The sequence below is a fragment of the Onychomys torridus genome, chromosome 14 (genome assembly GCF_903995425.1).
Source record: "Onychomys torridus chromosome 14, mOncTor1.1, whole genome shotgun sequence".
Lineage (NCBI taxonomy): Eukaryota > Metazoa > Chordata > Mammalia > Rodentia > Cricetidae > Onychomys > Onychomys torridus.
The window spans coordinates 54290832-54316247 of NC_050456.1; the positions used below are offsets into that span (position 1 = coordinate 54290832).

General features: G+C 45.5%; 1 protein-coding gene across 1 annotated transcript in view; it reads left to right on the forward strand.

The window, feature by feature from the left end:
- The window catches only part of Flvcr2 (FLVCR heme transporter 2), a 62349-nt gene that overhangs the window by 17042 nt on the left and 19891 nt on the right, over positions 1–25416 (forward strand). Inside the window, exons 2-3 of the mRNA XM_036206163.1 lie at positions 21070–21211; positions 23741–23881. Of these exons, the coding sequence (XP_036062056.1) occupies positions 21070–21211; positions 23741–23881 (283 nt within the window). The remainder of the gene's footprint in view (positions 1–21069; positions 21212–23740; positions 23882–25416) is intronic.

Genomic DNA, 25416 nt, shown 5'->3' on the forward strand with positions numbered 1-25416 from the left:
TTCTTTTTTAATTTTTTTTTTTAATGTGCATTGGTGTTTTGCTGCAGGCATCAGATCTTCTGGTATTGGAGTTACAAACAGTTGGGAGCTGCAATGTGGGCTCTGGGTATTGAACTCGGGTCCTCTGGAAGAGCAGTAAGTGCTCTTAACCGCTGAGCCATCTCTCCAGCTCCTTGAGCTGATTCTTAAGGGGGAAACAATTGTTTTTAAATTGTGTGTGTTTGTGTGTGTGTGTGTGTGCAAATGTGAATGCAGGTGCTTGTGGGGGTCCGGAAGAGGGATCAGATTCCCTGGAGCTAGTCACAGATGGTTGTGAGCTTCCTGATGTGGGTGCAGGGAACCCAACTCAGGCCCTCTGTAAGAACAGCAAGTGCTCTTAACTGACGAACTAGAGTTGATTCTCAATGAGCAAAGTGGCCAAGAGCTGGATCAGAAGGAAGGCCGAGCCATCCCAGAAAGCTTCTTAGCAGTGTCCCCATGTTATAAGCAGAGTGAGGTGCAAGGACAAAATGTCATTTTCCCAGACCATGGTGACAAGAACTCTTTGTGATGTGACTTTGGAGTCTCTGGGATGACACAGATACTGGGTCACCTCCTATGCCACATAACAGACCGCAGCCTCCCTCACAAACCCGAGTCTGCTGAAGGGAGGCTTCCAGGCTTATCAGGTGCACACAGCTACTTTCTGTTGCCTGACTCTTGATCTGTTTCTGGATGGGCTTCCAGCAGATGGCCTTCCCTGGATGTAAGGGCTCCCATCTTCCCACATCAGTCAGCATTTGGCCGATTGCAGGGTGAAGGGTACAATCCCTTCAGGAGTGATAAGGAGCCATGAGGTCAAGGTGAAAGCTGCTGCTTCCTCTTTATTCTCTATCTCCCATCTTCTTGCTTAGCACCATTCCCCAAACTTAGAAGAAGAGCATCTTCCTTTCCTTAATCCTGTGGAATGAGTCCCCACCCCCTTTTTTTTGGTGAATTGTTCAGCAGCGAAGGGTATGGTGCTACAGATTCTGGTGGACCAGCTTTCTGAACTCAGCCTCTCTCCACTCATGGTTGAAGATGCAGCCTGGCCAAGCAGGCAGAGATGACAGCGGGCTGACTGTTTGTAGAGAGGGCTGGGTAGATGTGGGTTGGATTTTACTTCCTTACCAACTTCTGAGGATTAGACAGTGTATCAGAGCCTTGTGATGGCACAATGTTCGGCTTCCACTGGATTCCATCTGGAGAAAGACAGGAGGTGAATGTCAGGTGGAGGCTGGGAGACACAAGGCGAGCCCTGCTGCCAGGAGCCTGAGGAATGCTCAGGGACATTTTATTAAAGCGGGTTCCCTGAGCATGCTATAGAGGATTTCAGGATGAGTTAGAGGAAAGCAAAGCAAGCTCATAGAGTATTTAGAACCCTGGCAGTAGGGCAGCTGAGGCAGGAAGATTGTGGCATGTTTGAGGTGAGCTTAGACTGCAGAGTGAATTCCAGGTCAGCCTGGGCTCTAGATGAGGCCCTGTCTAAAAATAAAAAGGAAATAGAGGCACCTAAGAAGAGGACAGAATATTGGGTATGAGTGTGGGTGTCTTAGGAAAGAGGTGCACTTTTGTCTTCCTGTGGCTGCAGATATACATACATATAAACACATGTATGCGTACATGTGTGCATTTCTATATACACCCTCATGGAGATTACACCCTCACAAACCCAAGACTCTGCTGAAGGGAAGTGTCCAAGTTTATCGGCTGCACACAGCTGCTTTCCATGGCCTGATGATCCTAGATCTGTTTCCAGAAGTGCTTTCCCGGACTTAACTGCCCTCATCTACCCACATCGGTCAGCTCGCTATATGGACTGCCCAAGACTTAACAGATTTTACACACACACACACACACACACACACACACACACACACACACACACACACATTTGGTTTTTCAAGACAGGGTTTCTCTGTGTAGCCCTGGCTGTTTTGGAACTCAGTCTGTAGAACAGACTGGTTTTGAACTCAGAGCTGCCTGTTTCTGCCTCCCGAGTGCTGGGATTAAAGACATGTGCCACCACCACACAGCAGGTTTTACACATACATACATACCTACATACATACATACTACAACCTATGCATATATATGCACATATATATAAAATGTGGCTTTTTAAGTTACATGGCATGCAAGATATAATTTATATTAAAGTATGAAGGTTAAGCAAAGGTTAAAAATTTAGTAAAGTTTAAAAATTAAGTTGAGCCGGGCAGTGGTGGCACATGCCTTTAATCCCAGCTCTCGGAAGGCAGAGCCAGGCGGATCTCTGTGAGTTTGAGGCCAGCCTGGTTTACAGAACAAGATCCAGGACAGGCACCAAAACTACACAGAGAAACCCTGTCTCGAAAAACAAAACAAACAAACAAAAAGTTGAGAATACTTGGACTGGTTTACTTACTTATCTTAAAGAAATTCCTTTTGTGAATGAAATGGTAAGGTGGTTTATAAGGTTTATTTGTTGCTTTGAACATCCTTGTGTGAGATGTCTTATGTAGCCCAGCACAGTGCACTTAGTCCTGTAGATGTATCTGGTTTTATCTGTTATGTTGAAGTTGGATTCTCAATCAGCAGGAGATGCAGACTAGATCTCAGTGTGTCGGGGTGGCGGCTGGGAGAGATGGGGGCTTGGGAGGGGCTTCCTGGTCCTCCCAGTCTGTCTTCTACCCTGCCTGAGTCAGCACAGGCCCCCTTGAATTTCCAGAGCTGCATTAGATGAAAAGCCTTGAGGACCCAAAGGGGAAGGGAACACAGACACCAGCAAGATGGGAGTTATGGGATGGGCTGCATTTTTACATTTTGAGCCCATCCTGGAAATTCCTGATTTCTGTGTGAAATGTTTGGGCTGCTGTGGCTGGGTCTTCCATAGGTAGCCAGCCCATTGTACATGAAACTATTTGTGTGCCCATCTTCTCTGCAAATTGTCAGGCGTGAGCAGCGCTGAGACAGCCGTGGCTAGCAGGCCCATTTATTTCTATTGGAGAAGTTTGTTTGAGGATGGTGGTTGCCCATTGAGCAATCCAGACCTCCTCAGACCTTTGTCCTGGACATGTTTACAGAGCAGGACTGAGTGTTTGTTCTGAAGAGCTGGAGGTGGGCTTGCCAGCGGTTGAGAATTACCTTGCAGTTTCCTTCCAGGGATATAGAGATCAAGTCTCTCTAAAGGGTGGCTAGTGAGCATCTAGGACCAGAACTACTTTGGGGTTTGTTAGAGGCAGATTCCTAGGTACAAGAGGAGACCCAAGGAGTTGGCCATCTTGGGGTGGAAGCCAGGAATCTGTCATTTTGGTCCTCTCCAGGAAATAGATACACCGTGGACTTTATAAGCCAGGGAAGCTGGAGCCAGCTCTCTCAGCAACTGAGTTTGAGGCCGCCAGCAGGACACCTGTCATCTCTGGGCATCAGTTTCGTTATCTGGAGCAGGAATGCTAGACTCGGAGTTGTGAATGAGGCAACGTCTGTGGAAACTCCTGGACCCAAATATGTCCTTGATAAACACTGCCCCCATCTATACCCATCTCTGGCCCTAACCTCAGTTCTACGGACTTCCTTCTACTCTCTGGCTTGAATTGTTCAGAAAAATCTCAGCCACTTCCCCAGAAACTCTGGTGGATAGTTCCTTTTCTCTGGGGTCAGAAGTTGGGATGCTGAGAGCAGAAGTTAGCAAGGGAAGCTGCCCCCCCCCCACTCCCCAACTCCCGCTCGCTATCTGTGTGGAGGGTGTGAGAGGATGGGGTTGGTGTGTCTCCCTTCTAGACAGAGCTCTGCCTCATAGCAGATGGATGGCTCTTCTCTACCAGTCACCGGTACTCTGCCACCCGAGGGTGCTGCTTCTTCTGCTCCTCAGTGCAGAAAGAACATTTGGGGCATTGTTTGAGACAGCCATGTAACAACAAGGCCTGAGGAGGGATGGAGGCTGGTGTGTGTGTGTGTGTGTGTGTGTGTGTGTGTGTGTGTCCCCGTGTGCGTGCATGAAAGTGCACTCTGAGTTTATGTGTAGTAGCAGAAACCCACCCCCACCTTGAGAAAATCCCTTATATCATTTCCTCAATTTCTAAAGCCTTTGAAGTGGGTCCTGGAAGAGCCACAGGTGGTCAAGCCCCTGGGCCTCCAGGAAGGTGGTGCTGGGATGGGGTGGGGCCTGGGAAGACTCAGGGCTCAATGGTTCTGTAGCACACTTCCTCTCCTCCAACCAGCCACCACATCTTGCAGTCCTTTGTTTCTAAGTCTGCTCCATCCTGCCTCAGCTCCAGGAGACATCCTGACTGCCTGCCATGTGGCACTGGGACAGGCCTCTTAACACCTTGCTTTTCTCCTGTGGCCTAAGGAGGATTAGGTTTAGGGTTAGGGTTAGGTTAGGGTTAGGTTCCTTGCTGATGTTTGCTTCTTTGAAGCTTCTTTGAAGGCTTGTGGGAGGAATACATATTACGTCTCAGGGTCTGGAAGACTCGGGGAACTTCTGGAGGATGCTAACATTGTCTCCTCCCCAAACCAAACTCTGACTCACTCCGTGGAGAGCAGGTCAATAAGAGGCCCACAGTCAATATTACCTGTGTTCGATGACCCATCATGCCGCACACAGATCGGCATTGCATGTTCTGCACTTGGGATTATCAGGAGTCTCCCCTATGCCTTCCTGGGATCTGCTGCTTGGTGCCTCACTGAAGTTGAGCAAGTTCCTTAGGAAGGGTATAGGCCTGGGAAAGGAATCTCAGAGGTCTAGATGTCGAACTTGGCCCTAATTGACCCTGTGACTTCAGTACGTTGTTTAAATTCCATTATGAAATGGAAGCTGGGCCTTCCTGGGGCTCTGCTGCCACATCTGGATATTGGACCACCTGCTGTGGGTTTCACAGGGTTATCTGAGGCCTAGATAATATTTGGGATGTGCAGATGTCTTAAAAATAATAAAATATTCTGCAGGTTTTGACTTTGGGTGCTCTTTCTGGAACCCAAACAAACAAACAAACGAAAGTTAAAGACTCCAGGCTTGCCCTTGGACAGGAAAGAAAAGCATTTTCTTGTACACACTTCATGCCATGTTTGTCTTGTGAAGTACAAGCTTGGACTAGGGGCTATACCCTCCACTTGGCAGGCTCAGCACTCTAGTCTTTAGGGTCAGCTTCTTCCAAGTGAATGCTGATCATCTGGGTTGTAGGAACCTCTCAGAGCTTCTGGGTTCCTGAGAGGAGGCGGCCCTTGATACTGGCTGGGCATTCTGAAGTCCTTCAGAGCTTCCTGGTGCCTTTGGATGCTAGGAAGGTCACAGATGGCCAGGGAGGGCTATCTGTCGGAGAATAGCAGGAGATTGTGCCTAGCACAGTTCTCCCATCCTCTGTGAGAGATACAACTGACTTAGCTCCCACCCTTAGAATATGGAGCTTGGTAGGGACAAGTTCCTCCTGGGAATGAATGGGGCTGGTGGGGCTGGACTACCCTGGTGAAGTGAGAGCTGTTTGAAGGTGCTATCTCCAAGTGTTGTGGGGTATCCACCAGAGAAGACTGCTCAGACGTTTGTTTAAGCCAACAGAGTCTTTATTAGCCAGCCGGCAGCTACACTGGGTGCTGGGATCCCAGTGTAGCCCTGAAACCTTTTCAGGGTGAGCTTGTAAGCACAAAGGCCATGTCCTGGATTGATATACTTCAGTTAACAAGAACAGTTAGACATAGAACTACAGAAGCCAGAAAGCAAGGTTAGTACATTTAGAGACTTTCACAGAACTATGGACTTTGATGGATTGGGTCTTTGTTTTCATTTTTGGCTGGTGATGCTGTCTGCATGCTGAATTTCATGGCCATATTTCCATCATGGAGTCAGCTGTGCTAAGGTCTGGGACCCTATTAACATGGAGGGTCTCTCCTCCACTATCTGCCCTGGGTATGGCTTGTCATGTATTCTTATGCTATCCAGAATTCCATGTGCTACCTCTCATCTTGGGCCAGACCTCTGCTTATTCAGTTGATCCCCATAGCCTTGAGGATCCTCTCTCTCTCTCTCTCTCTCTTTGATTTTTTTGAGACAGGGTTTATCTGTGTAGCTTTGAGCCTTTCCTGGAACTCACTCTGTAGCCCAGACTGGCCTCAAACTCTGCCTGCCTCTTCTTCCCAAGTGCGGCTTCCTTCTCTTTTATCTGTACAAATTCTACCTGCTGTTCCCGTGTCTTCCCATTTGACAGAAGGTCAAGTGACAAATGAAATCCAGTGGGTGCAGACCACTGTCCCTTGGCCTATGGTGTTATTTTAGGAGATAAGGCAGAATAGCCATTATTTTATTTATTGAACAACCGTTGAGTGTCTACTGCATGCCAAGCCATCTGTGCATTGGGGATGCTGTGTGAAGAACAGGGAGGCCTCTGCACCTGTGGGGTTGACATTGAAGTGAGGACAGCTTGTCACAAACTTCTGACCTTGTGACACTGCTATGCAATAGAATTACCAAAAAAGTATCATGTTTTAAGTAAGTTTGTGATTTCATGTTGGGTCTCACCCAGAGCTATTTTGGTTCATGTGGCCTACGGGAATGCTCAGAACCAGTTAGAGGGACCAGTGATAAAAATGGTGGGTCAAATATGAAGGAAGGGAGATGATTTCAGTCCTGAACACTGGGATAAGTTTTGGGGTATGGTGGCCCCTGGATAACTCCTCAAATTACAAGGTTATATTGCTACTGCTGCTCTTTTTGGGGTGGTGATGACCATGCATGGCTAATACTTTTCCTGGTGTGAGGTTTAGGTTTCTTTTTCTCTCCAGATTTCTCTCTGGGTTCCAAAGGCAGAGTAGGTCAGCTTCCTAGAAAAAAAGCTCTGTGAGGCCCACCCTAGCTATTTCTTGAGGTATGCACTCTAGGAAGAAGAACCGAGTCTTATTCACAGTAACCAGTAAAGCAGCAGGTCTGAGGTTAACTACTGCAAATTGACATTGAAAGTTATTACCCTGCAGGTCAAGATAGCCACTGATAACCTGAATTCAATCCCTGATCCCTGGGACCCACGTAGTGGAAGGAGAGAAGAGAGAGAGAGAGAGAGAGAGAGAGAGAGAGAGAGAGAGAGAGAGAGAGAGGAGAAAGAGAATGGTAAAAAACAAACAAACAAACAAAAACCCAAAGCACTTACATTTAAAGGAAAGAAAGGGATGACTAAGAAAGTCTGTGCATGCTTAGAGAGCTGGAAAGATAATCAAGATTGGCCACCACTCGGACACTGTTTTACACTGACAGTGTCACAGACAAAGGTAACAATAGTTCCTTTCTTTTGGGCCAATTTATCTGTCAAAGGGCAGGAAGAGGTAAAGTTGAGTGGACAGACACACAGGATGAAGACTCCAGAGGCACCAAAGTATAACTTTGCCCCTCTGTCTCTTCAAAATGTGGAAACACCCAGAGTGAGGTTTGCATGCTGCAATCTCGGCTGACTGGGTGGTTCCAAAAAACGCCCACTCATGTTTCCTCTTCCCCGAGTGAAAGGAAGTTCTGTGAGGCTGTGTCAGCTGGTAGTCACCAGGGTCATCCAGAGAAACCAGTGAGCATGCAGCCAGCAGTGGTCTGTGTGCATGTGAAAGAGGAGCCCTTGCCTCACCCTCGGGAAAACTGGATCTACCCCACCCTCTGCAGAATTTACCACAAGAACAATGTCAGAAGGAAACCCAGCTGTCTCAAGAAGGAATGTGTATCACAGGAGGCTTCAGAGTTGGGGATTACTAAAAGCAGGCATAAGTACCAGATTTGGGTTAAAAAAGAAAAAATGAAATAAAAAGCTTTTGGTCAGCGTCATTTCCACCCTAGTTTTATTTCTGTGGCTGTGATAAAACACCCTGACAAAAAGAGAAAAAAAAAAAACCTCAGGGCACAAAGGGTTTATTTGGCTCACAATTCCAGGTCATAGCGCATCATTGCAGGAAAGGCCAGGTAGGACCTTGAGGCAGCTAGTCACGTCACATCACATCCAAGAGCAGAGGAAATAAATGCATGTGTGCCTCGTGCTCAGATTACTTCCTCTGCTCTTATGCAACCCAGGACCCAACACTTGGTAATGAAACTGCCCACGTTAGGCTGGGTCTTCTTACCTCAATGAAGGCAATCAAGACAATCCCGCACAGACAAGCCCATCGGTCAACCTGATCTAGACAGTCCCCCATTGAGACTCTTCCCACCAGGTAATTCCAGGTTCTGTCAAGTTGACCATTAGAACTAAACATCACAACCTTTTTAATGTTTTATTCATTTCTTTAGTGTGTGTTTAGTGAGGAGGGGCCATACAAGGAAAATGATAGTCAATGTTCTTGTCTTCAAGTTAACAAAGAAGCTAAACAAAACTAAATATTCTATAAGAAAATAATCCCACTGTTTGTGGTAGTGCATGCTGGTAAACAATGGCAAAGAAGATGAGGCAGGAGGATCAAGAGTTTGAGGCAAGCCTAGGCTACGTATTTAGTGGGCTGGGAGATTGCTCAGTACAGGGCTCTAAAGCTAGTACCTAGAACTCATGTCAAAAAAAATAATCTGGGTACAGTGACATGTATATATAATCCTAGGCCTAGGGAGGCAGAGGCAGGTACATCCCTGGGACTCACTGGCCTGACAGCCTAACCTTCTCAAGGAGCTCGAGGTCAATGACAGACCCTGTCTTAAAATAACAACAACAACACAGCTGGTACCAGGTGATAGTGGTGCATGCCTTTAGTCCCAGCACTCAGGAGGCAGAGGCAAGTAGATCTCTGTGAGGCTGGGGCCAGCCTGGTCTACAGAGTGAGTTCCAGGTTAGCCAGGGCTACATGGTAAGATGCTGTCTCAAAACAACAACAAACCCAAAACTAAAAAAACTAAGGGAGTCTGGTGAGATATAGTTCAATGGGTAAAGACTCTTGCCTGAGTTTGATATCATGGAAAGAGAGAACTGACTCTCACACATTTTCTTTTGAACTCCATGTGTGTATTGTGACAGACAGATGCAGACACAGATACACACAGATACATAGGCTCACACACACACACACACACACACACACACACACACACACACACACGATTTCTTCTGAACTCCAGACAGACACAGATACAAACAGACACATAGACACATAGACACACATACATACATACATACATACATACATACATACATACATACACACACACACACACACACACACACACACACACACACACAAATAAATTAATTTAAAAGTAACAAACGAACACAAATGGATGGCATCTGAGGAATGGCACCTAAGGATGTCTCTGGCCTCCACATGCAAGGCACATAACAATATTTGTAGAACACCCATATGAACACAGGGCCTATGCGTGTGTGTGTGTGTGTGTGTGTGTGTGTGTGTGTGTGTGTGTGTGTGTGTGTGTGTGTGCGTGTATTACTACATGATAAATAAAGCTGACTATGGCTGGAAATGACTCTTGCCTGTCAGCCAAAAGCAATGTCAAGTTTTGGGAGCATAATTGTTCTGTGGCATTTGTCTCTCCCATCAAGGGCTTTTGTGGGAGACCTACCCATTTCTCTGTGGGAGGCCCGCTTCCACTTTTTCCCCAGGGTACTTTTGAGGAGGGAGGAGGGAGAAATATTTAGATAGAAGGATAATGGGGAGAGAAACAGATAGAAACACAGGATACCTCAGGAGGGCCTGAATGATTATCCATCGGCTCCTTCTGTTTCTTCTAAAGGGCTTTTTAAAAATAGGAATGCCAAGACGTGGAGCAAAAGACTTCCCCCTAGGACAGCCAAGTGCATACCCTTTCCAATCACCTGGTAACCACACACATGGTCAAGCAACCTCTAATGCAGCTCTGCTGGGTAAAGCAAGCTCAGATCTCACTAGGAAACCTTTGTGGGCCTCCACAATTCCCACTTCTTGATATAGTAAAGAACTCCCATGACCCTCAGTTAGACTGTGCCTGTCTTAGGTTGTCCTTGATTAATTTTACATACATATATTCAGGAAGCTATCAAGAAGAAAGCTGTCTGTCTTTGGCTACCAGCCTCTGGCAAGAGCGGGTAGAGAGCCTAACTCAGCTCTGACTTAGGTCCCAACTAAGAACTTGCAAATAGTTGGAAAATCCACAGCAATCCCTACATAGCCACACCTCCCAGTAAAGGAACAGAGGATAATAAAGATGAAATATTCTTTTTGGAATGGGTCTAAGTTGACTACAGCAGTCTTAGCTAAACCAAGCCTTTTTCTACATCAAAACTCTCTCCTAACAGATGTTCAATAAAATTTTCAAGAGACTATTTTGATTCCCAGGAGAAAGCAGTCATTTCAAAACACATCAAAGTATCCACTCAAGTAAACAAAAACCCATACTAATTATAAAGACATTTTTAGCTGTTTAAGTGGCTAATATATATGTGTTCCTACCACAGCAGTAGAATTTCTGTACAAACTAACTTTATTGGGATAGGCCTACACTTTTCTAAACAGAAACAGAGGAGTGGAAACTTTTAGGAAAAAGATAGAAAAGCTCCCCTAATTATGACACCTTCACTTAATTTTTCCAGAGGCCACTAATACCATGAAATTATATTTTGAGCTATCATAAGAAGTGTTCAAATATATCTGAAGTTAAAGAGTAATAAAAACTTCAGGATGCTTCTAATGTGATTGATTTGGTTTATTCTTTAAAAATTAATGTTACCTAATTTGTCCAAACTAGACAGATATTGATAGACTAATAAAAAACAATTCTTGTACATATTTACACTTTTTACAAACTTATATTCAAAAGAAAACCCTATACAACTATTTTACAAACTTTAACACATATCTAGAAGAGATTTCTTAACATCACTATATATATTTACAACTACCATGAATATCACTATACTTATTTATACTTTTTACAAATATATTTAAAAGGAAACTCTATAGAACTATTTTACAAACATTAGCACATATCTAGAAAAGATTCCTTAAAATAACTATTTAATTATTCTTCCAACAAGACAGAGAGTAATTTTCTTTGGGCTTCTTTTGAAAAGTAGGAATAAGAATAAACTGTTAGTTTTCAAAGAATAGTGCTGCTGCTAAACAGTACTTTATGCATCCTAGATCTTTTATAAAAATTCTATTGAGAGCTATCTCAGTTTACAGCAAGCCCAAAAAGGGAGAAAGGAGAACGAGGAGGGAAACCTCCTAAGGAACATTCTCTTCCTGGCAACTCCACAACAGTCAATTTCCCATTAGGGGAAGATAATTGTCTAAGTTGGAGTTGGGTTCCAGACCTGCAGCATTCAGCAGGCTCCTGTGCTAGGCTATTGCCTGAAAGCTCAATGTGTGGCTGAGTGGCTTCACTTCCCTTACAGGAAACTCTTTGTACCACATAATAACATCATTGTTAGGGGTCTGTAACACTTGTTGCTAGTGGCTGTAACATTCAGTGCTAGTGGGCTGTAACACTCAGGACAATGTCACTCCTCCAAAGTCACCTTTCCCACTGGGCCCTCTCAGCCATTCAGGAACCAGTAGAAATGTGCTCAGCAGCAGATGGTTTCTAGCTAGGGCTGTCTCTTTACTCAAACTCATTACAGCTCCCCTGAGTGCCACAAAACAAATGTTGCTGAAACTTCCTTCCCCAATACAGCAGCACTTTGGGTTAGCATTCCTGAGAGATCTTGCCTCTGGGCAAGCATGGAATTACCATTTTGGGTTGCTGTAAAGCTCTTAGAAAAAAATTCCTATGCAGCTATTAGGAACCATCTTTCTTAAAGGAACTTGCATTGGAAAAGAATCGATGTGGCTCCAGGTTCCATTTCATTCCAGCTTTTCTGGAGAAATGTCAGCATCTACAGTATTATTAGAGCTGACATTTCTTTGTTCTATAGCTCTCACCAAATTCAGGCAGCCATCAAGCTTCTGAGGGTACATTTTCTCCTTAATTTTTTAAAGCTGCATCTTAAGATTGCTATGAGCTCTTTTAATGATGCTGGTGTTTCTCTCTTGCATCTTAAGCACAACCTAAGTTTCTTATTTGCCTGTAAGTTTTTTTCATACCTAAAACAATTTCCCAGTGTATAAACTGCTGTCCTTTGCTTTCTTAAGGGTTTGTTGTTCTTGTTGTTGTTGTTTTGTTGTTTTGGGTTTTTGGTTTTTCAAGACAGGGTTTCTCTGTGTAGTTTTAGTGCCTGTCCTGGATCTCACTCTGTAGCAGAGTGGCCTCAAACTCACAGAGATCTGCCTGCCTCTCCCTCCTGAGTGCTGGGATTAAAGGCATGCTCCATCACAGCCTGGCTCTTAAGGGTTTTAAAATGACTTGAGCAGTGTCGTTAGCAGCTTAATTGCCTCCTGACAGGCATCACCTGTTTCTTGCTTTGGGGAAGTAAAGCTAAGCTTTCTAGCAGTGCTTAGGGGGAAAAATAGCGTTTTTAGCTGAAAAAGCAGAGTTGGGGGCAGTACAGTACTGGCAGTATTTCCCTTGGGCTTCTCGTTGTTCTGTTATGGGGAACATTTGAAAGTTTTTGTCCCAGTCTGTCTGCCTTTTCTCTGGGCCTGCTTGCCTAGGTTGCCTTGCTTTTACAAACTACATTTCCCAAGCTGCCTTTTGAGTCCAGGAGAAAACTCAGCTGTGGCCAGTTGTGGCCGCTGCTTTGCCACAGGAGGTTTTTTGTCTTCCCTAAGCTTATATTAGGATACCTGCATTACTGTTTGACAGATGTACCTCCCTAATCAGACTTTTAAGAGCTTTTTCAGTGAGATTCTCTCCCCCACCCATAGGTCTTCTACTTGTCCCCCTTCCCCAAGATGCAGAGTTCCTGATGCCTTGGCTGTGACTCAGTTCCTCTGCTAACTGCTTTTCTGTTCTGGGGGTAGGGGATTGTGTCCCAGGTCTGTACAACCAAATTTCGCCCCAGCTTTTCCTGTATTGCAGCTACTGCTAGGAACTCAGACCCTGCTTTTTTCATTGCAAGGAGGATCGCAAAGCCTCCACTGCTTCCTCCACCCCAGCAGCCCCTCCTTGGGACCTGTACTGCCGCTGCTGTGGCTCCACCCTGGGGGAAGCTGCCTCTGCTGCGTTTTATGCCTACACTCTCTCAGGCATAGGCTCTAGCCCCAGGGAATTCTGTTTTTGTAATACTGGCCTGAATGGGAGATTGGACTAGCAGAGAGGATTTTCCTTGTTTTTTTCTAGGGCAATTACAGGTGATTTTCCCATTCTGATAGATGTTATTTCCAGGTGAATCTGATTTTGCTCTTACAGGAAGAAAAGAGATTTGAGAAGGAAAGACCGGAAAAGCTTCTGGTTTTTGAGAGAAAGATTACTAGGTTTTTAAGCCTTTCAATTCCTCCCTTGTCTGCCTCAGGGAAAAATTTCCCCCTGCCATTCAGGGCTTAAAGCTAAGCTGTCCACAGGCCCAACGCTTCTGCAGGAGTCTTTTTCTGGCCATCTTCCTCAAGGTGTGTTTTCATGACCCCCATTCCTCCCCAGGAGTTTGTGTTCATAGTCCCAGGAACACAGCTCCTTCTTGTTGCTTTACTACCTTATCCTAAGTTTTTCTACACTATATTCCTATATTCTACCTAAGTTTCTTCTTACACTATATTCCTACCTTACATTTTTTCCCTAGTTTTTATAGGCAGAAATTAAGAGAGAGAAAAGAAGCAGACAGAGAGAGACTTGCTGCAGCCTAACTTTTCACTTGGACATCTTTCAGCTGCTTTGCTTTCACTCCTGAAAATAGAATACCCATGTCTTACAAAATTGGACATGCCCAACTGTTTCCTATGGGGCCCCCAAGTTCCCTTTAGCCAAGTCCCTGATCCCTGTTCCTGGCGCCATCTGTGGAGGGCCTACCCATTTTTCTGTAGGAGGCCCGCTTCCACCTTTTCCCCAGGGTACTCTTGAGGAGGGAGGAGGGAGAAATATTTAGATAGAAGATTAGAGGGGAGAGAAACAGATAAAAACAAACAAACAAACAAACAAACAAACAAACACAGAATAGCCTCGGGAGGGCCTGGATCATTGTCCACTGGCCCCTTCTGTCTCTTCTAAAGGACTTTTTACAGGAATGCCAAGGGGCGGAGCAAAGGACCTCCCACTAACACAACCAAATGCAGACCCTTCCAATCACCTATTAACCATGCACATTGTTAAGCAATCCTCTAATGCAGCCCTGCTGGGTAAATCAAGCTCAGATCTCACTAGGAAACCTTTGTGGGCCTCCACAGGCTTTGGAATTAAATAGCAATGGGTTTGAATCTTAGCCATTAGAAGCTAGGCAGCCAATTCCAAAGGTTTTCTCATCTGTAAAAATCTAGTGATGATGTTATTGAACTCTCTCTCTCTGTGTGTGTGTGTGTGTGTGTGTGTGTGTGTGTGTGTGTGAGAATATGAGAGCTTAAATAAAACAGCATGAAAAATTCTTCAGGGTGCTGTCCAGCACACAGTAGGTGCTTAGCACATATTGACTTTTTTCTTTCTTATTTGGTGTTTTGCATCTTCTCAGTCTTTACTGAGACAGTACCATAGCCCAGAATAGCCTGGAACTCACTATGTGGTTGCAATAAGCCTCTGACTCACAATCCTGCCTTAGTTCCCCAAGTGCTGGGACACAGACGGGCACATGCCACCACACCCAGTGCCTCCTTCTGGTCTGAATAAACAGTTAACTGCTGCTGCCACACGTAGCCAGATGGACATGAAGACCTAAGCTCGAAGTCCAGCTCCATCACTTACCGTTGGGGACACTGAGAAGCCACATCAGTAAGGTTAGCTTCCTCAACCAGCTTTGGAATGGGGATTAATTCTGCCATGGCTCACTCTCCTTGTTATTATCGTCTTCTATAGAATCAATAACTGTGGGCTACTCTCATTTCCACAGCTGCCCCCCCCCCACATTCTCCTAACCTCGTGCCCGCCACCTCAAGGACCCAAGAAACCCAAGAATGGCACTGCAGTGTAAGCCACCAGCATAGTCCTAGCTCTGAGGACAAACCTGGTGACTTGGAGGAGCCCTAAGGAAGTCTGGATTTGACCAGCTGTGGCCTTGTTTCCTTGGCCCTCCCGCACTTCAGCTCTGCCTTCAGAGCCACAAACCCCTTTCAAGGGGTGATTTCCCATAGTTCATTGAGGTCATTTTTGTTCACAAAGGCCTGTTGCTTCCTTAATCCCCATTTGGCCTTTGCAAAAGAAGCCCAGGGCTTGGCTTTGGGGATTTCAGATATAGTCATCTGAGTAGGCTTTGCATGTGTGACCATTACTACCCACCGTGGCTTATCCTTCAGAGCTGCCTGGCATGGCACTCTTGGGCAGCTGGAAGCATGTTCTCATGATTAAGCTCCAGCCCTTTGCTCTCAGTTAGTTATTCAGTGGGTCAGCATCCTAGCAGCAATCTGTCTTCCATTGTCTTTGGGGGTATCCACAGACTCTGTACCAGGACCCCCTGCTACATCCCCTCCATAGGTCTAAACGTGACTGCTGTTGCATAATTTGGGTCCCTGGAGCCTCCATTATGCTCTACTTGCACAAGTCAGTTACTCACTAGCATGTTTAAGTGTTGCCATGCTACTAGCAAAGGAGTACGGCAAAGGTGTTTTTTGTTTTTTGTTTTTTAATTTTACATTTATTTGTACATGTGTACAGGCAGTGGTGGAAGTGTAAGTGTATGTGGAAGTCAGGAGATGATTTTCCTATCTTCTACCATGTGGGGTGAAGGGGTTAAACTCAGGCCATTAGGCTTGGCAGTAAGTGGCTTTATCTGCTGAGCTAGCTCGCCAGCCCCCATGTTCATGGCCACAGGATTCTGTATTAGAGAGTTCAGGCTTGCACAGCGCCATCTTTATGGTGTTGCAGCACACACACCGCTATGAGGGGACAGGAAGCAGAATGTGGAAAATCACCTTCGTACAGTTGCTCACGTGGACTTGATCTTTGGTCGTCCGAGAGACCAGGGCCTACCTAGCCTTTGGTCCCCAGGAGCACTTGGTATGGTATTGTCTGGAATAGACATTGGGCATACCATATTTGAGCACATTTAAAAGTCCATGCATGCAATCATTTTTCTTATGCTTATCTATGCAATTCAAGTTTGCCTAAACTGCCCAGTCTGTCCCTTTAGCTTCAGATTAATCTTTAGACGGCAAGACCATTGCTAATATACATAGAACCACATAGTAACACATATTTACTGGGTCATCTCATTATGGGGAATGTTCTTGGGAGAGGAGCATCACACTGCATGCTTTCAGATTGCACATATGAGCGCTGGACAGATGCTCAGTGGTTAAGGGCGTTGGCTCCTCTTCCAGAGGACCCAGGTTCAATTCCTAGCACCTACATGGCAGCCCACAACTATGTGTAACTCCTTTTACAGAGGGTACAATGCCTTTATACAGACATACCTGCAGGCAAAACACCAATGTAGGTATAGCAAAAATAAATAAATAAATTTTAAAAATAAATCTAAAATAAAGATCGCTCATATGGGCTTTAAGAAATCTGACGGATGAAAGTCTTGATTGAGTCTCATTTTTTTTGTGGACCTCTGACTTTAAAAAAAAGACCCTTAACCATGCTTTTTATATTGATTTGTTTGTTTATCACTCGTGTCTCTGTGTGTGTGTGTGTGTGTGTGTGTGTGTGTGTGTGTGTGTTGTGTTCATGCACATGAGTGCCATTGTGCATATATGCAGGTCAGAGAACAACTTACAGAAGCCAGTTCCCTCTTTCATCCATGTGTGCCCTAGGGGTTAAATTCAGTTGGAACTCAGGTTGTCAGGCTTGGTGGCAAGTACCCTTACTTTCTGAGCTGTTTGCCAGCCCAAACATGCTTTTAAAAATAGCAAATGTTCTCTGAGAGTCTCGTCTAGATTTTTGGTTTCCAAACCCATCTTTTCAAGTAGTCTGGGCTCACGCACAAATTGGTTCTCAAAGTGGGGTCCTTTAAGACCTAACAAGCCCTTAAATGCTGCTTACTTGTTCACTGACACCTGTCTGTTAAGGCAGCATCGAGCCTGCTTACCAGGCACCAGCTAATAAACAACAGAAAGATGGTAGAAACCAAAGGCTCAGAGAAGCTTGATGGCAAGGAGATCATGCCTGCCTGGGGAAAATCAAGGAAAGCTCTGTAGAGACTGCCGTAGAGGTGGCATTGGAATAAGAAGAAGAGAATTTCCAATAAAGGTGTCAACTAGAGGGTTGGCATTGTGGTTTGTCCTACCTGAATGGGAGAGTGGGATCTGTGATGACATGGGACAAAATGAGACCGAAAAGTAATTGGAAATTGTTTTAAAAAAAAAAAAAGCCCAGAAAAGCATGCTGTGGGGTGAGGTTGGTTGTGGGTGGGGAAGGGAAGTGCTGGATGGATTTTCTTTCCTCTTCTGGGTGATGCTGGTGGCAGAGGGGAGACAGTTCCTTGAAGACTTCAGAGCAGGGCAGTGTGGCCAGTGAGCACTGGCAGGCTGGCTGAAGGAGAGATTGCAGTTGCCTAGCAGGAAGCTAGAAAGGGTGAAGGGGGAGGAGGGAGGGACTCCAGCCCTCAGAGCCAGAGGGTTTTCCTGCAGGGGGAGGTATGAAAGATGACTGAAGGAATGGGAAAGAGTAAACAGGAGGAGCCGGGAGAGGAAGGTGGTGGAGAGCCAGGGGAGGACCGTGGTACGGGAGTCCTTAATAAGCCAAGCGTGTGTGGGAGTCCACCAGGGCTGCTGCCTGAGACCCCTGAAAGTGGGAAATAGAAGAGCTGGACTTGTAGATGAGGGATGAACCCACCCCCAGTGAGCCAGGGATGAGATCACCCCCAGTGAGCCAGGGATGGTCTTCTCTTGTGAGGAGCAGGAAACTGGGACTGTGGGTGAGTTCACCTACAGACATTGGAAATCAAGTAACTGGTGGAGCTGAGGTTGAACTCAGATCTTTGGCCCCAGAGCATGCTCCTCTACCGCTGTGCAGTGTGATAGGTTCAGTGTATGTTGAGGTGGAAAGCAGGAGAGGCGAAGGTTTTGGTGGAAAAATTGTACAGCAGGGCAAGAGCCCCTCAAGGAGCAAAGCAAGCCCAGATGACATCACAGGAGACCAGATTTGATGGCAGCCCTCAGAGCCAGAGGGCTTTCCTGCAGGGAGAGGTATTGACCCAGGAAGGGGACACTTTTCAGTTGGCAATACAGAGCTAGTTCCTGGGAACTCTGAAGTTTAGAGGAATGCGTTTGGCTCATTCTAGAGATATGTCTAGGGAAAGGAATGGCCCACTGGTGCCCAGGTCTAGGGCTTAGAGTGAGTTTATCTTTCTAGGAATAGCCCAGGATGCCTGAGAGATGGGTGGCTGAAGGACACAGGAGCTTGGGTCAGTAAGACTCTACTGAGGTTCTTGTCTCTTGATGGAGAAGGGCAGAGTCCATCTTGCCAACAGCTTGTATCCAGAAGATGAAATTCCCAGGACCTTAACTAAATGCTCAGATGGGGACCAGTCATTCCCTGTTCCATGTGGACCCAAACCCTCATTACTCTGTGAGTACAAAATTGCCTGGTTTTTTTTGGGGGGGGGAACCCAGAGTCTTCTAATGGTCTGATCAATATTCTGACCCCATGACCAGCCAGGACTGGGAAGAATAGCACTGTGCTAGGGTTCTGATTGAATTGTGACTCACCCAGGGATTCACTGATCCAGATTATGTGGATGGTGATGGGACAGAGATTCTGTGGACCTCAGAGATGACATAACATATGTTGCATTTTATAAAAAATTCGATGTGTGAATTTGGTTGAGGGGCAGTGCTCAGGATGGACCCAAGGCCTTGCTTACATTAGGCAAACACTACCAGTAAGCTACACACCAGCACTGGTGGCTTACTGGTTTATTTTTGCTCCTCGACGCCATGAGGACAATGACAGGGTCACACAAAGTATGCCCTGCTACTCAAAGACCTCAGGCCGCACAGACGTGTTTTTAACTATGCCCTGGGAATGTCCCTGACCACTGTGATATCTTCCTTGAAGTTACAGGAAGGACACACAGACAGACTTGACTTTTCATTTCCTATGTTCTGCCTCTACAAGAGCTTTTGTTTGTCATATGGTTTTTACATTTGTGTGTTTGTTTGTTTGTTTGAGACAGGGTTTCTCTATGTAGCTTTGGAGCCTGTCCTGGAATTCACTCTGTAGACCAGGCTGGCCTCGAACTCACAGAGATCTGCCTGGCTCTGCCTCCCGAGTGCTGGGACTAAAGGGGGGTGCCTTCCTGAGTTGATGAACTCCCTCTGTTTCTGCCTTGGTATCATGTGACCTGGACCTACAGGCTGTTCTTCACTGTCAGACTCCTGAGGGGAAGGGCCAGGGATGAGAAAAACGAAGATAGGAAAATTGGGGTCAGAAGATCTTTCATGAGTTGGTGGCTCAAGCCAAGCGAGTTTATTGAGAAGACAACATCTTACATACTGTTTTCAGGGCAAAATGGGACAGAGCCATCAGATGCTGTCAAGCTGTCGTACAATGGAATGGACTCAGCCAGAGGCAGCTGAAGTGGTGTTGCACAAAGGGAACACGGGCTACCTCAAGTGCACTGCAGACTGGGTACTCAGCGGCCTTGGAACTGATAACCACAGGCCTTCAAATTGGGGCAAAGTTGTTCCCAAGATCTGAAACTGCGGCTTCCTCATTACTGACCATTACTGACCTTACCAAGCATCTTCCTGGTTTCAGCAAGAAACTATATTCCTTCTCCATACATCCAGGCCTCAGGGAAAGCCCCACATTGCCCTGGCTCCCCACAATTAAGGATGCAGAAGGACTTTTGGGAGCTGTGTGTTAGTTAGTGCTGAATCAGTGTTTCTGATTTCAGGAATACCCAGGTTATGTTATCTGCTAGGTCCAGGGTCTTTTGCACTCCAACATTGACATGAGGTATTTTTATTTGCGCACAAGTGTGTATGTGTGTGTGTGTGTGTGTGTGTGTGTGTGTGTGTGTGTGACCATTTTGCAGTTGTGTATGACCTTGTGCTACAGAAGCTTTGGATGTTGCTACGTTATTACACAATGAAGTGATGCATTCATGCTTATAAATGGGCCAACAGCTTCCAGCTTTCACTGAAGGCAGATTCTGTGGCTAAAGGTCATAGAAGCTTTTCAGTTGTCTCTTAGCACTGGGCTAACAGATTCACTGAAACTGATCATTTCAATAGCACAAGAGAAAAAAAATCAACATTCTATTACGTATCCCAGAGATGGGGCTATGGAAACCATTGTTCATTAGTTTGCACTAGAGAGAGCCAACCTGCTGTGTGATTTTTTTTTCCCCCTGTCAACCAAAAGAGTCTTGATGGGGGAAGTAATTCTGATTTGTGTGTGAGGAAGGACTAGAAGTTGGGAATTAAATTTCCATGTATGTGCCTGTGCATGTGTTTAGTATATGTACATGTTCATGTGGGTATGTGCACATGTTGCCATGAGGCTGACTGTTGTGGGATATTTGTACACTGTGTAAAAATGTATTGTGATTGGTGTAATAAAAAGCTGAATGGCCAATAGCTAGGTAGGTGGTATAGGCGGGACTTCCAGGCAGAGAGAGAACTCTGGGAAGAAAGTGGAGTGGCCAGCCAGATGTGGAGGAAGCAGCATGGACAGTATGCAGAGATGAGCCACCATGCGACGGAATGTAGATTAAAATAAATGGGTTAATTTAAGTTATAAGAGCTAGTGGGAAAAGCCTAAGCTAAGGCTGAGCTTTCATAATTAATAATAAGTCTTCGTGTTATTATTTGTGAATTGGTGGCCCAAAGAAAATCTGTCTACAGTTTATATTGTCTTCCTCCATTGTTCTCTACCTTTGTTTTTTTAAATAGGGGTTCATTGATTCTGCTAGGCTGGCCAGCCAGTGAGCTTCAGGGATCTGTCTCTGTCTTCCCAATGCTGCGGTGACAGCCACAGGCAGCCACGCCCTGTTTTTATGTAGGTGCTAGGTATATGGGCTCAGTTCATCATGCTCACATGCCAGGCACTTTACCAAGTGAGCCATCACCCCAGCCTGAGAAATTATGTTTCCTAATAGGGGTCTCTAAATTTGTCTCTTAGCTCTTGGCCATTTGATAACTCATTGATGTGTCTGTCTTCTATAGCTTGGAATTGCAATTGGGTTTTTGGTCCCTCCTGTTCTGGTACCCAACATCAAAGACCAGGAAAAGCTTGCCTACCACATCAGCATCATGTTCTACATAATAGGAGGTGTGGCCACTCTTCTCTTCATCCTTGTCATCATTGGTAAGATCATTAGTGTAGGCTGCTGGTGGGTGAGGGTTGGGGAAGTTATGTCTACTCTGGTGGCACCTTTTGAACATGGCCCTAAATCCACAGATACTTAGAGATACTAAAGATCAGGCTTTGTATAGTCTTCAGATATTTTAGCCTGAGTAAGTGTCCCTAATACATCACTAACTGGTGCTATGTACTTTGTTAGCATCCCAGGAAAGGTTTAATTGTAGTTGACCAGTCTCTATTCCCTTACCAGAAGAATTAGGTGGACTGCCGTCACCTTGATGAGACCCAGAGAGGACCTCCAGTGTCATAGGCATTGTGTTAAGAATGTCTGATTTCATCTAATCCCCAGAAACCCAACAAATGAGGTGCCTTGTAGGGCCTCTTCAACAAGGAAGCTAAGACTTGAGGGAAACTCAGTGGGTCATTCTAGATTAGACCACTAGCAAGTGGCCGAGCTTATTTAATGCCACATTCTAAATTATAAATAGAAATTGCTCCACAAACACTAATAATCTAAGGTTAACCTGAGAATACCTGAGGACCAAATCTCTTCTTCATCGTAATTAATTATAAAAGTAATATATGCACTGTGGAAAAATCTAAACATTAAAAAGGAGTCTAAAGAAAGGAATGGCCATTAATTCATCCTTGAATAACTTCATCCCAACAAGGAAACTGCTATTAACCTTTTACACAGATGTCCAATTACTCATCTAAGCATTTGATTATTTCTATTTCCTGGATGGCCCCTATGACCCTTGCACTCTGGGGGTTGAGGCAGGAGGATGGCTAAATGAAGGACAGCCTATGTTACATAGGAAGACCCTGTCTCCAAGAAAACAAACAACAACAAACCCACAAAAAAAGTGAACAAAAATAAAAGAGAAACATTTCTTGTTTTCATCTAAGTGATATTACTGGGATAAATTCAGAGACACCCAGGTAGGATTTTCTTCCCTGTTAGTCACCCTTCTAAAGGTGAGCCTCTGCCCTCTGGCCTAAAGTCCTATCTCAGGTATTAAAGGTTTATCTCTGGGTGCTGCCTCACCTGCAGAGTCAGGTAGTTAAATGTGTATCTCCTCCCTCCACTCTCTATATCATTTCATTCCAGGTGGCTTAGACAGAGGCCAGTGGTCCCTAAGGCTAGCAGCAGGGAGCCGTGAGTGAAAGCAAGGAAGAATGAACCAGCCCAGGGCCTCTTGGTTCCACTGAAGTTTTACATTGTAATATGCCCGCCTCCAAAGGCTTGTGCTCACAGCCAGTGAGGTCCTGGCTCTTTACAACTGCAAACCTAGGTGGTAGGACATTGCTTTGTTTGGGTATTGAATTAGATAGTAGTTGACTGAGTGAAGGATGAAAAAAAAAATCTTTTATGAGTCCTGGTTCTTGGTTGCCAAATCCTTCAGCCAACAGCCAATGCTGTGGAGCTAACTCACCTTCCTGCATTGCTTTATTCTGATGGAAGGAGAGCTGAGCAGCCTAGACAATGGATGGCACATTCCAGTGTGAGAACTTACCCAGCACTATTATTGGAGAAGGAAGAGGCCGGGCTCTGAAGTCAAAGCTGGAATGGTTGAGGGTGGGGCACTTTGATCTGCTCAGAGAGCCAATCTCATTTCCAGAACTTCCTCTGGGGGGCAGGTTCACCTTCCAGCAGAGGTCTCTTGGGACTTGCCAGAGGCCATGTAGTGAGTGCTTGCTCAGACCATGTGGGGGAACCAATTGAGTCAAATGCCTAGTTAAACACACCTGCCCTACAGAGAGCCAAATGACACTCGGTAGGGCCAAATCACACCGGCTGTGTGGAATTAGACGCTAAATGGAGTAGTTTCTCCACAGTCGCTCTCCAGCCTATAACACAAGGGTGGTCACTCCTGGATCTTGTTTCTTTCAGAAGACATGTCTGATGCAGTGTTGGCGAAACTAGGAATACACACGCAGCGTTTGCCAGTGTCATTTTCTTGAACTCAGGGAACATTCGTTTGGCTGCCATGTTCCAGACTGTATGACTCTGTAGTCACACGTCCCATCCCCCTCTGGAAGGAACGCTGGAGCTCAGCCATTCACAGGGTTCACTAACCTTCCAAAGTTTAGCTTTCACTTCTTTGCACCCATGTGCCTCCCCCACACCCCTTGCTTTGTGTTATGTTATTTGCTAGCTATTGTGGGCTGCCTTGATCTTTGAACACTGCCTGGGAGGTTCAGGGAGGCAATTTAAAAAAATGACAGTGCTGGAGGAAATAGCTCAGAGATAAAATGCTTGCCTCAAAAGCTCCAGGCCCTAGGTTCTATCCCCTCTACTGCAAAAGAGAAAAAAGAAAAGGCAATTAAAGGACTCCATTGCAAAGCCTCAGACAACAAGAAACAACTTTAGGAAAGGGCGTAGGAAGATTTCTCTGGACACTGCTATTTCCTTTACAGTTTCAGCCCCTCCCGAGATGATGGGTCCAGCTTGTGTCTGTGTGGAGCTGGTAGGTACTGCTGGGATGGGACCACAGGAATTTCCCATCATCTTTCTTTCTTTCCTTTCAGTATTCAAGGAGAAGCCCAAGTATCCTCCCAGCAGGGCCCAGTCCTTGAGCTATGCCTTGGCGTCCACTGATGCTTCATACTTAAGTTCCATCGTCCGGCTCTTCAAAAACCTCAACTTCGTGCTGCTGGTCATCACCTACGGTAAGGTGCACAGGTGTCCAGGAGTGTTGGAACTAGCCTGATGGGTCTGTGTTTCTCACTCTTCCCAAGTCCCAAATGTGCATGTAAAGTTAGTTAGGGTTGACCTTGGGGCCTCTGCAGCCGTTAAATAGTCCACCCTAGGAAAACCGTTCCTTTGCCTGCAGGTTCTGATCTCAGTATCCCGCCTCTACAAGCAGTTATAGATGATTTTTCCTCTCTTGTTAACATCTTAATCCTTAGGTCTTAAAATAAAAGCTCTCAACCCATCTCCCCACTACACTGAATTCAGTGAGTGGATTGCTACTCCAGGAGTGATCGACGGATGAGTGAGTGAGTTAATGAATGGATCTGTAAATTAGTCTTGCTGGCCGGGCGTAGTGGCGCACACCTTTAATTCCAGTACTCAGGAGACAGAGGCAGACAGTTCTCTGAGTTCCAGGTCAGCCTGATCTATAGAGTGAGTTTCAGGACAGCCAGAGCTATGCAGAGAAACCCTGTCTCAAAAAACAAAACAAAGTACAAGGCCGTAGCATTCAAAATACCCTTCCTTTAGATGGCACCTAGTCTGTGAATGGGCACTCTTAGTTCAAGAAGTTGTATCTCTGCCCAAGTGCACTGCCTCACAGCCTACACTTGACCATTCAACCACTGGATAAAGTTAAAAGTAAATCAAGTGTGTGACATGCCAAGTAACCTGTGAAACAAAGGCATGAGGTTGTAAGACTGACTTCATGTTTTCTATAGGTATACATGTCATTGTTTCGTAACATCACCACCATCAGGTTTGAGTTAACTCCTACTGTACCATGTCTTAGTTAGGATTTCTATTGCTGTGAAGAGACACTATGGCCGTGGTAACTCTTATAAAGGAAAACATTTACTTGGGGCTGGCCTACAGTTTCAGAGGTTTAGTATGTTTATCATCATGGCCGGAAGCAAGGCAGCATGCAGGCAGACATGATGCCTGAGAGGTAGTTGAGAGTTCTACATCTTGGTCCATAGGCAACAGGAAGTGAACTGTGTAAATGGAAATTTTTGTCCTGCCAGCAACTCCCAAATACCCAGCAGATGCTTCCCAAATAATTGACTTGGAGGCTTAGTATTAATTTGAAATGTTGGGCCAGTAGCTCAGGCTTATTACTAACTAGCTCTTATACTTAAATTATCCCATAATTCTTATCTATGTTTAGCCACGTGGCTTGGTACCTTTCTCAGTACGATATTCTCATTTTGCTTTCTCTGCATCTGGTGGGGGACTCCTGACTCTGCACTTCCTCTTCCCAGCATTCTTAGTTTGGTTGTCCCACCTATACTTCCTGCCTGGGGACTGGCCAATCAGCATTTTATTAAACCAGTTTGAGTGACAAATCTTCACAGTGTACAAGAGGATTGTTCCACATCAGAACTGTGTACTACACCAGGCAGAGCTTGAGCATATATGAGAACTCAAAACCTACCCCTAAAGTGACACACTTTCTCCAACAAGGCCACACCTCCTAATAGTGCCACTCGCTATAGGCCAAGCATTCAAACAC